The 15632-nt window shown below is 46.5% G+C and overlaps 1 protein-coding gene across 1 annotated transcript in view; it reads right to left on the bottom strand.

Annotated features, from left to right (window-relative positions):
* The window catches only part of SPAG16 (sperm associated antigen 16), an 844823-nt gene that overhangs the window by 671373 nt on the left and 157818 nt on the right, over window positions 1-15632 (bottom strand). Inside the window, 1 exon segment of the mRNA XM_030579560.1 lies at window positions 1456-1586. Coding sequence (XP_030435420.1) covers window positions 1456-1586 — 131 coding nt within the window.

The following is a 15632-nucleotide window of genomic DNA, read 5'->3' on the forward strand; positions in this document are numbered from 1 at the left end:
GCTACAGTTTGGACAGTACAAAACTGTTACAAAAGATCTGTAGATAGCAAAAGAAATGCATCTGGGTGGGTTTCAAACATGTATTTACAAAGAAACACACCTAGCTAATTTGTCAGAAATTACTGAACTTTGCTGCTAGCTGTAACCTATTGTCAAAGATGACTTTCGTGTTTACTCTTCCTCAGCCCAATAACTAGCAAGCACGTTAAGGGTGCAATTGCTTGTAAACCATGACATTTAATGAATCTAAATTTAAAACTTGATATTTTGACCCAAGGAAATGGGCTGCAAACAATTGCAAAAACATTCATTTTTTTTATCATTCAACTACGAGAATCTGTACAGTCACCTTCACATAAAAGATTTTCATTAGAAATTATTATTAAATACAAACCTGCCAACCAAAAGGAAACCATTTTTGTCCACAATGGAGAACATTCAGCTTCCCCCAACACTTCCTTTAAAGTCCTGTTATGGTAGTATAAGAGTGCGACGTTTGGAGTCCACCCACAAAACCCCCGCCAGAGTGGTTTTTGCAGAACAGTGCTACCAACTTTGTCAACTTACACCTGCTGAGGACCTGGCCCTTAAGTTAAAAACATAGCTTAGTTCACATGTGTACATGAATTTTAGCACATTCATCCTTGCCCCTTTACACAAAACTCACAAAATCACTACGAATTTGGTCCAAATTACAGGTCTTTCCTCAAGAGTAGATGAAGACTGTAGCAAAAAAAGATGATGCAAACTCAGATGAGCATTACCGCCATATCTATCTATTATTCCTTGGCAATCCAGTTCTGTTAGTTTATTTCTCATGAAAACCAATTTACACACACTTTAAACATCTATAAAGAATGACTGTTAACGTTAGAAGTACATACTATAAGACTTCACTACCACACAGATTTTTTATGGCAAACTCCCAGCTATCTTTAATGGATATATTGAGAATGTTGGCCTATCACATATGCTTTTCACCTGGTTTGAAAATCCACTCTGACAAAATGGACTACAGAGGGGAAAAGGACACAGATACGAGTCTGCCATAAAAAAATTTCTGATGGCAAGATTCTGTTCTCAGTTACATCAACTACTAAAAGCATTTATCTGGAGGAACTCCCTGGATTCATTATAGATATAAACCAGAGTAATAGGATATAGATATAACTAGATATAAATCAGAGTAATAGGAGATCAGACTATGGCAGTAAGTAAATTGCATGGGAATCTCAGGGCAAGTATTCTGTACATTTTATAGACGAGGGTTTAGGTCTCTTAATCAAGGACTCAGCCTAGTCCGCTTGGCCTGCACAGTGCTTTTGACAATTGTTTCAGATGTTCAACAAAAACAGTCCCTTCACCACTTTCAGCAAATTGTTCTCTATGACCTTTTGAAAGATAAAACTCAACAGTTATACAATGAGAAACTGAAAAAATGGTTAAGGTTCCTACCAGCTGACTGCTAGATCATGGACTTTTAAAGTGCTGCTCAGCCTGTATACTCCAGATTTCAATGGCCGGGTGCATTGCTTGGCACGAGCAAGATAAGGGTTCACTTGAGTATCTATGGGAAATTCTGAATCCTAGGAAAAAAGAAAAGTATTAATTTTTGAGATTACTGCACAAATTCATGTAATAAATTCATTAACAATTTATTTTTGCATTTATACAGTTGTCTATTTTTTCCATTGCTCACTATTGGTTCTTCAACATTGCTTCTAGTAAACTGCAGTCAGCCTCCAGTCCTGCAAACACTAATGCATGTACTTAAAGCTAAGCACAAGTATGTTTGCAACCTTGGTCTCTATAAATGATAACACTGAGTATAGTCAAAAGACATAATTTATTTTTTTCAAATGCATGTTCCACAGAGCATATTTCTGAAGCAATGTTAGTTGTTAAAAGTAGCCCAAACCCCATCCTTCTTTAAATCTGAAGACTGCATCTACACCGCTCAACATGGGAGTATGTTTAGTATGTTTTCAAAGTACGATGCACAGGTACACTGTAAATACCCTGAAATATAATGGAAAATGATGACCAAGTTCTGCTGTCATTCATACCTTGGCAACTTTACTGAAGTTTATGCAGGCATATGAATGTAAATAAAAGAAAGAAATTGGTCTCATGCTTTAATTAAAATTGCCATTTATGAATCTGCTGGTGGCGGCATATATGTGGCTGAAAAGTGAAATGCGTTAAGCCAGTAGCATAGCAACACAATATAAAATTTAACCAAAATTCTATATGCCATATATACTAGTTTCATAAAGCACAGGGTGAACATCAGAGGAAAAACTTGTTATGCAACATGTTATTATTTAAGCAGTCGAAATCTTTTTAGATTGTTTAGCCAGCACTGCAGCAAGAAATTTGACATTGCAAATTTGCTAATTTAAAAACCTGGATTGAGTCTAGGGTTGCCAACTTTCTAATTGCACAAAACCAAACACCCTTGCCTTATCCCCTGCCCTGCCCCTTCTCCGAGGGCCCTCCCGCGACTCACTCCATCTGCTCTCTCTCCGTCGCTTGCTGTACCTCACCCTCACCTCACTTTCACTGGGCTGGGGTTGGGGTGTGTAGGGGAGCAAAGGCTCAGGCTGAGGGGTGGAGCCAGGAACGAGGGGTTTGGAGTGTGGGACAAGATTCTGGGTTGGGCCAGGGAGTTGGGGTACGGAGGGGATTGGGCTCTGGGTTGGAGGTATGGACTCAGGGGAGCAGGAATGAGGGGTCTGGGGAGCAAGAGGGGCTCCAGGCTGGGGCATAGGGGGTATGGGCTCTGGGCTAGGGGTGAGGATAAGGGATTTGGAGTGCAGGAGGGGCCTCTGGACTGTGACAGGGGGTTGGGATGCAGTGGAGGGTGAGGGCTCTGCCTGGGGATATGAGATCTGGGGTGGGGTCAGGGATGAGGGGTTTGGGGTGCAGGCAGGGGCTCAGGGCTGGGGCAGAGGGTTGGGGTGTTGGAGGGCAGCAAGGTGCAGGCTCCGGGAGGGAGTTTGTGTGTGGGAGGGGACTCTGAGCTGGGGTGGTGATTGGGGTGCAGGAGGGAGTCTGGGGTCCCAGTGGCACTTACTGCAGCTCCCAGGAAGTGGCCATCAGGCCCCTGCACTCCCTAGGTGCACAGGCAGCCAGGAAGGCTCCATGCAGGGCCTTTGCTTTCGCAGGCACCATTCCCACAGCTTCCATTGGTCATGGTTCCCAGCCAATGGGAGCTGCGGAGCCGGCACTCAGGGCAGGGGCAGCACGCACAGGCTCCCTGGCTGCCCATGTGCCATGGGGTCTGCAGAGACTTGGCGGCCGCTTCCGGGAGCCATATGGGAGCCTGTCTTCGCCCAAGGCCCCCACTGTGCCGCCAACCACACTTTTAATGGCCTGGTCAGTGATGCCGACTGGAGCCACCTGGGCCTTTACGACTGGGCATTCCAGTCAAAAACCAGACACCTGGCAACCCTAATTCAGTCCTGCACTGTAGCAAACTCATTTTCAGACAAATGTGACTTTAAGCCACCTTTACACTTTCCCCAATCTTCAACCAATATTGTCTCCAGTGTAATTTAGAGCTGCATATGCACTATAATTTGCACGCTGGCTAAAGCAGTCCTACTTATGCAGTTTACTTGTTACTTGCTCCTGTTCAGTTATTTTTTGGGGAAATTAGGTCATTTATTTTTTAGGCACCAAGGGCCAGATTTGCAAAGGCATGTCAGTGCCTAAAGATGCAGGTAGCTTCTTTTGAAAACCCCAGTAGGAGTGTAAGTGGGTTAGGTGCCTAAATCCACTGAAATCAATGGAATTTACACACCTCATCTGCTCAAACCCTTCTATAATTCCCACTAGGCACCTATCTGCTTCTTTAGGCACCTAAATAACTTTGAAAATCTAGCTGTAAGGCCCTGATCCAAAGCCCATTGAAATCAATGGAAAGGATCCAACATCAACCTTAATGGGCTTTCAATCAGATCCTTAAATATAGTGTTACAGATGCCTATCTTTCAGCATCCAAGTCTAAACTTTTTGGCAGACATTTAGATTGTATGTGTAATTTGTTATAAAGCAAAGATACCACAGGGATGATAAATACTTAGATTAGACTAGTCTGCATTGTATTAGACAACCAATATGGAATTGTACTAGAGAGATGGGCTCCAGCTGCACAACCAGGACTGGATTTCAAATGCCCAAATGTTCCACGGTGTTTAGATTAAGGATTTAAGTCTGACCATCATACAGATAGGACCAGTAGCAACATTTTAACCAGACACAGATTTCAAACATTCCAAGGGCTAAGATGTGTTGAGCCAGGAATTTTGTCTAAGATCATCCTTAGTAATAAATTTGTTTTTTAAACAACCAGAAAAATAAAAAAAATTAATATCTATTCATCAGAAGAGCATATTTTTTCTTTATCTAGGACAATACTGCTAAACAGTGGAAATGTCTCTATTTACAACCTCACTTCCTGATCAGTGTAGACTCTTAAAAATTTTCTAAAGATTAATCAACCAGCTAGAAGATTTTATTACCTGCTCTAATTAGCCTGGCTACATGGGCTTTATTAAAAACAGATTGTCCTTTTAGAAGATCAGGAGAGCACTAATCTTATACAATTAAGGACTTAAAAAAAAGTCCTTGTATCCTTAAAGGAATTCTAATGATACAGCTGACTGTACATGTTTGCAACATTCCCAAAATACATTGTTGAAAATAAGTTTCATACAGAAGATTAATTTACAGTGTTCTTTAAAATGCCCATCACCTAATCAGATTAAGAATGGAATAGGATCCGCACGTTATTATCTGTGTATGTACAGATAGCAGAGATACGGACATTCTTTTTAGTGTTTGCACTAGTTCTTGAACTCAGTCAAGATTAAATTGAAGGAATAAGCATAGGGCAATTAAATTCCAAAACTGCAGAATATTAGGAGGGTATTTTAATTCACATTTTAAAGCCTCTATAATTCATGTTTCTTGCTACAGAGTTCTCTCACCACTTGGTATCCCCTCATGGTCAAGAATGACATTGCTGCTCCTTACTGTACTAGCGCCACCTGTTGACAGTCACTCAGGTGCCATGGCAGTCTTTCTACATGGTAACTTACTCACTGAGACAGACCACCAGCCAGATCACAGTCTTTAGTCCACCCCTTTCAGGGTCCCCATTTTCCACACTAAAATCCAAAACCGTCTCTAACAGAAACAAAAAGCCTTCTATCCTCTCTGGGGCTTGTCTTCAGCCCATCCTCAGTTCAATCTGCTGCTGGGTTCAACTACCCTTGTGAAGGGCTTGTCTGCCCCTCCCTGGGCTGGTAGGGGAACACAGTCCCACCCTTGACTCTTGGTTCCAGCCCAGGGCCCTGAATTAGGTTGGATCTTTACTAACAATGCAGTTTTCCCTGGGCCACTTCCTATCTCTTTGCTCCCCTTCTGAGTCTCCCAGTCTCTTCCCTGGTTAGTCAGCATTTTTCCTAGACCTCTCTGCCTGCAGAGATTTTGACTCTTTCTTCTGTTTTAGTCAGTATCTCTCCCAGGCCTCCATGCTCTTAGCTTACTTTATCTGCTCTGGCTTCTCTCTACTGAATCAGGGCCCTGAGGACTATTTCCTCCAGCCCTTTCTCTCACTGGATGCCATCAGCACTTAAACCTGGCTACTTATATTCCTTTCAGGTGGGAGTCATCCTGTAATCAGGACTGGCTTAGCCCCAGGCTCTCCAGCCCAAGGGCAAGTCACCTTGTTACACTTCCTAAATAAGCTCCAACCCTAAAAAGTATCGAGTACAATGAAGTACAGTAGGAATCCTGGATTGTGTTGCCAGCTTGCTGCTAGCTGATGGGGGATCTTGGGCAAATCATTTCACCGCTGTGTGCCTCACTTTCCCATCTCTAAAATGACCTCCTTTGTAAAGTGCTTTCAGATCTACTGCTGAAAAGCTCATAATAATAATAGCTAGCTCTGATAATTATTTATAAATAGATCTTACAAAGGGATGCAACTGACTGAGGGGAAATTATAGTGACCAAGCTGCTTCAGGAACTGAATATGCACAAAGAGGAGGATGTCTTCATCTCACAAGAGAGACACTTTTGCCTGCTCATAACTCTTGTTCTTCAAGATGTATTGTTCGTGTTTATTCCGATCAGGTGTGCACGCACCGCGTGCATGGTCGTTGGAAACTTTTTCCCTCAGCAGCTCCCATTGGGTCAGCTTGGAAGCCCCCTGGAGTGGCGCCTTCATGGTGCTCAATATATGACCCTGCCAATCCAACTCCCCTTCAATTCCTTCTTGCCAGCTACTCCGACAGAGGGGAAGGTGGGTGATATTGGAATGGATGTGAACAGCACATCTCGAAGAACAACAGTTACAAGAAGATGAATAACCATTTTTTCTTCTTTGAGTGCTTGTTAAGGATTCACTAATTGGAGAATTGCTCTGCTGGAAGCTGCATCCTCTCTGGTATGCTGGGTGATGGCATAGTTAATGGCAAACGTGTGCATGGAAGACCAGGTCGCTGCTCTGCAGATCTCCTGGATAGGCACCTGGGCCAGGAAGGCGGCTGACAAGGCTTGTGCTCTTGTCGAGTGGGCCATAATAGCTGGCGCTGGGACCTTGACCAGCTTGTAGCCAGTACGGATGCAGTTTGTGATACAGGAAGAAATGCATTGTGAAGAGACTGGAAGCCCTTTCATCCAGTCTCCCGCCACCACAACAGTTGGTTCGATTTCCTGAAAGACTTCGTGTGCTCGATATAGAATGCTAACACGCACTGGACATTCAGTGAGTGATGCCTCTGCTCCTGCACACTAGCATTAGGCTTGGGACAGAAGACTGACAGAAAGATGTCTTGACCAATGTGGAATTGAGACACCACCTTGGGTAGAAAGGCTGGGTGTGGCCTAAGTTGTACTTTGTCCTTATGGAAGACCATGTAGGGGGGATTGGAGATCAGCGCTTTTAATTCGGACACCCTTCTGGCTGATGTGATGGCAACAAGAGATACAGAAGGGAGCATGTCACCAGTGGCTGGAATGGGGGCCCCATTAGTCTGGAGAGGACCAGATTGAGATCCCAAGCAGGTACAGGTGATCACAAATGTGGATATAACCTTTCTATGCCCTTCAGGAAAGACCCTACCACGGGGTTGGCTAATAAAGAACACCCCAACTCCCCGGGGTGGAATGCCGAGATGGCAGTGAGGTGTACCCTGATGGATGATCCTGCCAATCCCTGCTGCTTTAGATGCAGTAAATACTCCAGGATGAGTGGTATAGATGCCTGAAGTGGAGGAGTGTGACGCTGCTCACACCAGCACGAGAACTTTTCCCACTTAGTTACGTAAGTGGTCCCAATGGAAGATTTCCTGCTACCAAGCAGCATTTCCTCACCAATTCTGAGCATTGGAGTTCCATTGGCTTTAACCATGAAGCTTCCAAGCCATAAGATGGAAGGACTGGAGGTCTGGGTGAAGGAGGTGACCGTGGCTCTGTGTGATCAGATCGGGGTAGAGCGGCAGTGCGATTGGGGTGTCCACTGACAGCTCCAGAAGCATGGTGTACCAATGTTGGTGTGGCCACACAGGGGCCAGCAGAATTGCCTCTGCGGATCTTGAGCAGCACCTTGTGGATGAGTGGGACCAGCGGAAAGGCACAGATGAGGCAGTCTTCCCAGGGTAGCATGAATGCGTCCAAGATGGAGCCTGGACTATGTTTTTGGACAAAGCAGAATGTTGGACACTTCCTGTTGCTCCTGGTGGCAAAAAGTTCTATGTGGGGAAACCCCCACCTTTGGAAGATGGAATGTATGATGTCCGGATGGATGGACCACTCATGGTTGTGAAATGTGACAGCCAAACTGTGTTCTCTGATTGGAAGGTAAATGCCAACAGCTTGTTCTGTACTCCTGGGAAATAGCATACTCCATTAACCTGGAGGTGTCCTAAAGCTGGAGAGCTTCCCAACAGAGAGGGGAGGAGTGGGCTCTGCCCTGCTTGTTTATGTAAAACATGGCGGTGGCGTTGTTGGTCATCACCGCTACGCACTGGCCCTGCATTCTGGACTGCAAGGTCTGGCAGGCTAGTCACACAGGTCTGAGCTCCCTGATAGTGATGTGGAGTGAAATCTTGGTCTGAAACCACAGACCTCCTAGGTGGACCCCCAACCCAGAACTGACACGTCCGCTACTAGGGTCATGGAGGGTTGAAGGGTGTTGAAGGAGACTCCTTCATGGACTGTGCAAGGGTCTAGCCACCAACGGAGGGATTCTAGAACTCGCTCTGGCACTGTCACTACTAAGTCCAAGCTGTCTCGTCCTGGGTGACAGGTTGACACAAGCCATGCTTGGAGTGGTCTGAACCTCAGTCTGGCATGCCTGACCACGTAGGTGCAGGCAGCCATATGGCTGAGGAGACTCAGGCATCCTCTTGAAGTTGTGGTGGGGGGTATTGCTTGAGAGTCTGGATGATGTCTGTCATTGCTTGGAATTGGGACTCCGGCAGGATTGCTCTCGCCTGTACCGAGTCCAGCACCACCCCAATGAATTCTATTCTTTGGGTCGGTGACAGCATTGACTTGTTCACATTGAGGAGGAGCCCTAGTCTCTAAAAGGTAGCTCTGACGAACTGGACATGAAACTCCACCAGCTCCCTGGAGCACCCCCACAGCAGCCAGTTGTTGAGGTAAGGATACACCTGTACCTGCCTCTTGCAGAGAAAGGCCGCAACCACCGACATACCCTTGGTGAACACTTGGGAGGCCATCGATAGATGAAATGGGAGCACAAACATCAGGAAATGTCTGTGAGCTGGACAAATGATTATGTGAAAGTATGCATCTTTCATGTCAAGGGCGGTGTACCAGTCTCCCAGATCCAAGGAAGGTATGATCGTGCTCAGGGAGACCATGCAGAACTTCAACTCCACCATGAACTGATTGAGTCCTCGCAGGTCTAGAAAGGGTCTGAGACCCCCTTTGCCTTGGGGATAAGGAAGTATCTGGAGTAGAATCCCTTTCCCCTTAGCTCCTGAGGAACCTCCTCCACTGCTCCTATGGCAAGAAGCAATTGCACCTCCTGGATAAGGAGTTGCTCGTGAAAAGGGTCCCTGAAGAGAGATGGGGAAAGGGGGTGGGAGGGAGGGGAGGTGCAGAACTGAGAAAATATCCCACTTCTACTGTGCAGAGCACCCAGCAGTCCGATGCTATTTGTGATCAAGCATGGTAGAAGTGGGACAAACTATTCATGAAGCATGGGGAAGGATCCAGAATCACAGCAGGTATGCCATCCTCGGGTGTCCCTTCAAAAGCCTTGTTTGGAGCCCAACAATGGCTTGGTCAGGCCCCGTCCCTGCCCTGAAGGTGGGTTTGAAGACTCGCGCCTGTTATTTCTGCCCTACAGCAGTAGAAGTCCTGCCTTGGGTGGGGATGGTACTGCCACTGCTGCTGCAGCTGGGGCTTGAAATGTTTGCACTGGATAGCCGGCGTGTGCATCCCCAATGACTTCATAGTTTCCCTAGAGTCTTTCAGGCTGTGTAGCTTCAAGTCAACTGGTCTGGTCCGAGAACAGCCCTGTGCCCTCAAAGGGAAGGTCCTGCAAGGTGTGTTGAACTTTCGGAGGTAACCCGGACACTTGGACACAGGAAGTTCATCTCATCACCGCCCCCAAGGAGAGGGTATGGCCAGCTGAATCAGCCGAGTCAAGGGAGGCCTGGAGGGAGGTCCTTGCTACTGCCTTCCCCTCCTCGACTATGGTGGAAAATTCCATCCTTGACTCTGCTGGAAGCAACTCCTTATACTTAGGCATAGAAGTCCAAGAATTAAAGTTGTACCTGCTGAGGATAGCCTGCTGGTTGGCTAGCCTAAGCTGGAGGACCCCTGCGGCATGGATCTTCCCGCCAAAGAAGTCCATGCATTTAGCCTCCTTAGAGTTGGGGGCTGGTGGCTGTTGCTGATGCTCCTTTTCATTTACCGACAAGACCACCAGGGAGCAAGGGTGGGTGGGAGAAGAGGTACTTGTAACCCTTGGAAGGAACAAAGTATTTCCTCTCTACACCACTGGTGGTGGGCGGAATGAAGGCTGGAATCTGCCACAGGGTCTTATTAGTGTTTTGAATGGTCTTTATTAGCGTTAGCACCACTCAGGAAGGACCTTCTGGGGCAAAAATGTCTCCCATAGTATCCTTTGCCTTCTTCCTCTTCCTCTGCCTTCAGGCCTGTGTTGCAAGCCATGCAACAGAGCAGGTCTTGGTGTGCCCTGTGGTCAATAGGGAGGGACCCTGAAGCTGATTGCCCTGCTACCGCCTCATTGGGTTAGGAAGATGAGGTGGCAAGTGGTGGAACAGGGTCCTCCTGTCCCTCAAGCTGCCTGGGTTGCTCCTGGACTGTACCAGGCTCTGCCGCTGGCTCAGCAAAGGAGACTATCTCATAGACTAGCAGCAGGTCCTGAGCTGGCTCTGACCCCACCTCTGCAGTCTGAGGGGGTGGCTTGGAGAGGGCAGCTTCAGCTCCCCAAGGGGCAGGTCTATCTCAAGGTGACTGGGAAGGGCGGCATCCCAAGGTCACAGACCTAGAGCCCCTGGAAGGGGTACCGTGGGCCTGATGGTAAGCCGAGGGGGTCTAAAAGGGCCATTGTGTGGGGGGTTGCCACTGCAGCTGCCAGGCCGCACGTGTATCCCTTTGGTGCCTGCCCGATCTGTGCCGACTGCACCTCAAAAAATATGAGTTGGCATCAGACGCTGAAGAGCCCGAGTGCAGTGCTGAAGCCCTACGTGCTGGCCACCAGTGTCGTGTGGAAGAGGCAGGGGACCAGTGTCACGACAATCTTGCCAAGGATTGGTGCTGGCAGTCTGATGATGGGGACTGGTGCTGTGGGTCCGGTGCCAGCGATCAGCTGCTGGGCTCCGGAGCCACTTGACGGTGCCAGTACTGCAGGGTGTTGTGGACTGGTGCAGATCTATCCTCAGTGCCAGGCAGATAGATCACCATGTCCCCGGTGCTGGACTTGGTGTCAGGAAATGATGTTGCGGTGATAGGATCAAGTCCGCTGCATCATGGTGAGTTTGCCTCTGGATGGTACTGGTCTCAATGGTACCAGAGACTTGTCCCTAATAATTGGGGACTGAGCCGCAGTCACCTCTATGAGATATCTTGCGGCTTCAAAAGTGGCTGGGGTGGAGGGTGGCTCCAACACCTCCGCCTGGCACTGCACTGCCTGAGAGTCGCTGTGTGCCAAACTCAATGGTGCCTTCTGGGGTGCTGGAGTTGACAGCACCGACTCTTACTGTCTGGGAGCCAGGTCCTTCCTTGCGTGCAGCGACGCGTCCCCTGGCAGTTCTGCAGCTCTCAGAGGACAGCGCCCTCTCTCAGCTGTGGGGCACCAGGGAAGTAGAGCGGAGCTGGGCCACTGCTCCCTGTTGCAGTGCCGATGGTCTCTCGTACTAGACTGCTTCCTCGGCCCCAAGTCATGAACCGATGCCAGAGCACTCTGCACCAATGCACTCGGCCCGAGCCTGGGTGGTCTGAAGCCGCTGGATGAAGTGCAGATTCCATGAGCAGCTGCTTCAAAGGGAAATCCTGCCACTTTTTCATCCTAGGCTTAAAAGCCCGGCGGATTCTGCAGCGCTCGGTCTCATGCGACTCCCCCAGACACGTTAGGCAAGAGTCGAGGGGATCACTACTTGGCGTGGGCTTGTGGCATGTGCTGCAAGACTTAAAGCCTTGAGCTTGCAGCATGTTTCAGAGCCCAAGAAGGGGTTGATGGGATAGGGAAAGATCCCGCTCACAAACACCTATACCAGGGGTTAGCAACCTTTCAGAAGTGGTGTGTCGAGTCTTAATTTATTCACTCTAATTTAAGGTTTTGTGTGCCAGTAATACATTTTAACCGTTTTTAGAAGGTCTCTTTCTATAAGTCTATAATATATAACTAAACTATTGTTGGATGTAAAGTAAATAAGGTTTTTAAAATGTTTAAGAAGCTTCATTTAAAATTAAATTAAAATGCAGAGCCCTCCCTCCCCCCCGACTGGTGGCCAGGACCCGGGCAGTGTGAGTGCCACTGAAAATCAGCTCGTGTGCCGCCTTTGGCACCTTTGCCATAGGATGCCTGCCCCGACCTCTACTAACAACTATAACTATACTAACAACTACAAAACAAGAAAACAAGAAGAACTAGATTAGGTAACTACACCAAGGGAGCACTTGCAAAACAAGCGAGTCACCATTCCAACGGCTGACACAGATGGTAAGAAGGAACTGATGGGGGGTCGGGTTGGCAGGGTCATATATCAAGCGTCATGAAAGCACCACTCCAGGGGGCTCCCCAGCTGACCCAACGTGAGCTGCTAAGGAAAAAATGTTTCCAATCACCATGCACGCAGAGCGCGCACACCTGATTGGAATTGACTTGAACAAGCACTTGAAGAAGAAGAGTCATTTATCAGTATCTCTGAAGCTGTTTTTTCCCAGAGAAATACATGTACAAAACTTTAACATAGTTTATTTTAAGGATTTCTTCTTTGATTCAGGCAACGTCTACGCAGTTCCACAGTGTGGACTATGGAGGTGTGAACTGAAGAGCACACCAGAGAGTTCCATTCTAACTACCCCATGTGGATGTGGTATCTAGCTCACGTTAGTTTAGTCCTGTCTGAAAGGGGACTATGTTAACAGCGACTAGGTACCAGTTTGCACCAGCAGCATCCATATGTGGCACTTACAGTGCAACTCTTTGGTGCACTTTACAATTCAGAGCCCCACAGTCCACCCCCGTAGTTTAAAATATACACAAGTCTGTTATACAGTTTTTCATGTGACATATCTTCAGACTTTTTAAAGAAACTTTAGATACTACTTTCACAGAGTATTGGATTTTACTCTTTAATACACTTTTGAATTGTTTCTTTAAAGAGTGAGAATTTGTCCCCTTCTATGCAAGCGCTTTTCACTTATTGGCCTACAATGTCCCCTTTCTTATCTCATAAGAGATATTGTAGCTGCCATTGCAATTAAGCATCATTGCACTGTTTCCATCCTGAGATTCTGCCATGGCTTAGGCCAGCATCAGCTGGCACAAACTCTTCAGTCAGAGCACATTACTGTGATTAATGTAGCTCTTTAAATGCTTCACTCCTTAAGAGTGTGAATCCTGCATTATTCTGGAACATGAAATTCATTCTTAACTATGAAGATCCCATCGCACCTCAAGGCCCAGATGATGTAAACTGCGGCAGCTACCCTGATGTCCAATTGAATTGTGATTTCAGTGGAGCTACCCCAATTTAATTCAGCTGAAAATCTGGCTCTCTAATACAATCAGTCAGACTTACTACTGAGGTAACTACTTTGCGTGGAGTTCAGAACTGGAACCAGTTTTAGATTCTGCCTAGTGCAGTGAACATTTAGTACAAATCTTTTTGTTTATTAACTTACACAGAATAATACTTGGCTCTTAAATAGCGCCTAACATCAGTAGATCTCAAAGCGCTTCATAATATTTAATGTATTTATCTTCACAACATCGCTGTAAGGTAGGGAAGTATTATTATACCGTTTTATAGATGAGGAACTGAGGGACAGAAAGGCTATAATGAATTGCTTACGGTCATGTCAGAAGTCCATGGTAAAGAAGGAAATTGAACCAGGTCTCCCCAGTCCCAGGCTAGTGCCCTAACCACTGGTCCATCCTTCCTCACGTTTTTTCTCCTCTTCAGTTCTCATGATGGACTAGCTCAATGTGGAGCTTCTGAGTCCTGGTCCACAAAGGAATCCAAACTTGCTCCCTTTGAAGTCAAAGGTGTCAACTGAGATCAGGACTGAACCCCAAGGTAATAATTATTTAGCATTATGAAATAAATACACAATCCTTATAGGGAGAGTATCATTCAATAAAAATGCGACAGCCAAACTGTGCTCTCTGATTGGAAGGTAAATGCCAACAAGTTTTGGCAGGGACAGGAGCTCTTCATTGTTTAATCCTCATTCTGTGTTCAAGCACTAACCCTAAGAGCAGCAGGAAATCCTCAGTGCAACACAGCTGAGATGTAGTACACTGAGGATTTCTTACAAATGCAAACATTGACTGCAAAAATGTACGCTATTTCAACATCAACAATAAGCATTTGTATACACAAAAGTCAAAGAAATTGAGAAGTTAAGATCCCAAAGCAATGTGTACTTATTATTATGTATTAGTTTTGTATGCTCTAGCATCCACAATGTGCTAGACATTTGTATTACATTGCACATTAAAGACCTTACGCTTCTTTCTCCACACTATGTACAAGACAGAATAATGCATTTCCTGACTGTAAAATTAAATATTCTATTACTTTATCATCTAAGGCGAAGAACAGTGACTTCTAAATAGTGACCATGAGAGAATGTCCATGAACTTGGCCGTTCTGAGCACAATGGCCTTAGTCTCTGCTGATACTGAAAACAAATGACCCCTTCTATATGCCCAGAGTGTCATTTACAAGTCACAGTATCTTTGTTATTTAAAATCACAGTGAAATGGATTGCGTCAGCCAATTGCAATGCCAGGATGATGTCTGATATTACTACTACTAAGCTCTTATATAGTGGTACTATAGATCTCAAAACATCTTACACAGAGGAGTAAGTATCATTATTTCCATTTGACAGATAGGGAAACTGAGGCACAGGGCAGTGAAGTAAAATGTCCAAGGTGTCTCAGCAGGTCTTTGAGAGCACTGGAATATAATCCAGGTCTCCCAACTTCCAGTTCAGTGCTCCATCCACTATTTTATAAATGGGAAAGTGAGGAATAGAGAGGCTAAGTAATTTTCCCAAGATCACTCAGGAAAGGTATAGCAGAGCTAAGAATTGGACTCCTATCTCCTGAGTCCTAGTACAGTGTCTTAACCATCAGACCATCCTTCCTACCAAGATTTTAAGATACATATCTGCTTATTAACCCAATTTACAAATTTTCTGAGGTATCTAAAGGGGTTCTTCCTTCTCTGTCCTGTATCTTTACTGTGGGGACACATTCCCACTTCTGACAGCAGCACATTCCCACTTCAGGACAACTTTGTGGCCCTCAGTCAGGATTTTTCTGAGAAAAAAATTATGGGCCCCTCCCTTACACTTAACAGATTTTTCAGGAGTGAGACTCAACAGTAATTTTAGTCAGGGCCGGCTCCAGGCCTCAGCGCGCCAATCGCGTTTGGGGCGGCATGCCACGGGGGGCGCTCTGCCGGTTGCTGGGAGGGCGGCAGGCGGCTCCGGGGGAGCATCCGCAGGCACACCTGCGGGAGGTCCACCGGAGCCGCGGGACCAGTGGACCCTCCGCAGGGACGCCTGTGGGAGGTCCACCTGAGCCGCGGGACCAGCGAGCGGCAGAGCGCCCCCCGCGGCATGCTGCCACGCTTGGGGCGGTGAAATGGCTAGAGCTAGCCCTGATTTTAGATAGGAAGTTTGAGTACCATCCCAGCAAGATTAGCTGCAGCTGCCTGAATGCAGAGTCCACCAATTCTTCTGCTGTGTCCTGCTGCTGCCTGGTTTGAATTAATACTTGTTCTACGGCTTCCACTTCAGATCAGTAACAACCCAGCATGCACAATATGACTCAGAAGTTCCAAAGCACATAAGTACAGGAGTTTTCAAAATACACTGTG

This window comes from Gopherus evgoodei, chromosome 11, assembly GCF_007399415.2.
Source record: "Gopherus evgoodei ecotype Sinaloan lineage chromosome 11, rGopEvg1_v1.p, whole genome shotgun sequence".
Taxonomy (NCBI): Eukaryota; Metazoa; Chordata; order Testudines; family Testudinidae; genus Gopherus; species Gopherus evgoodei.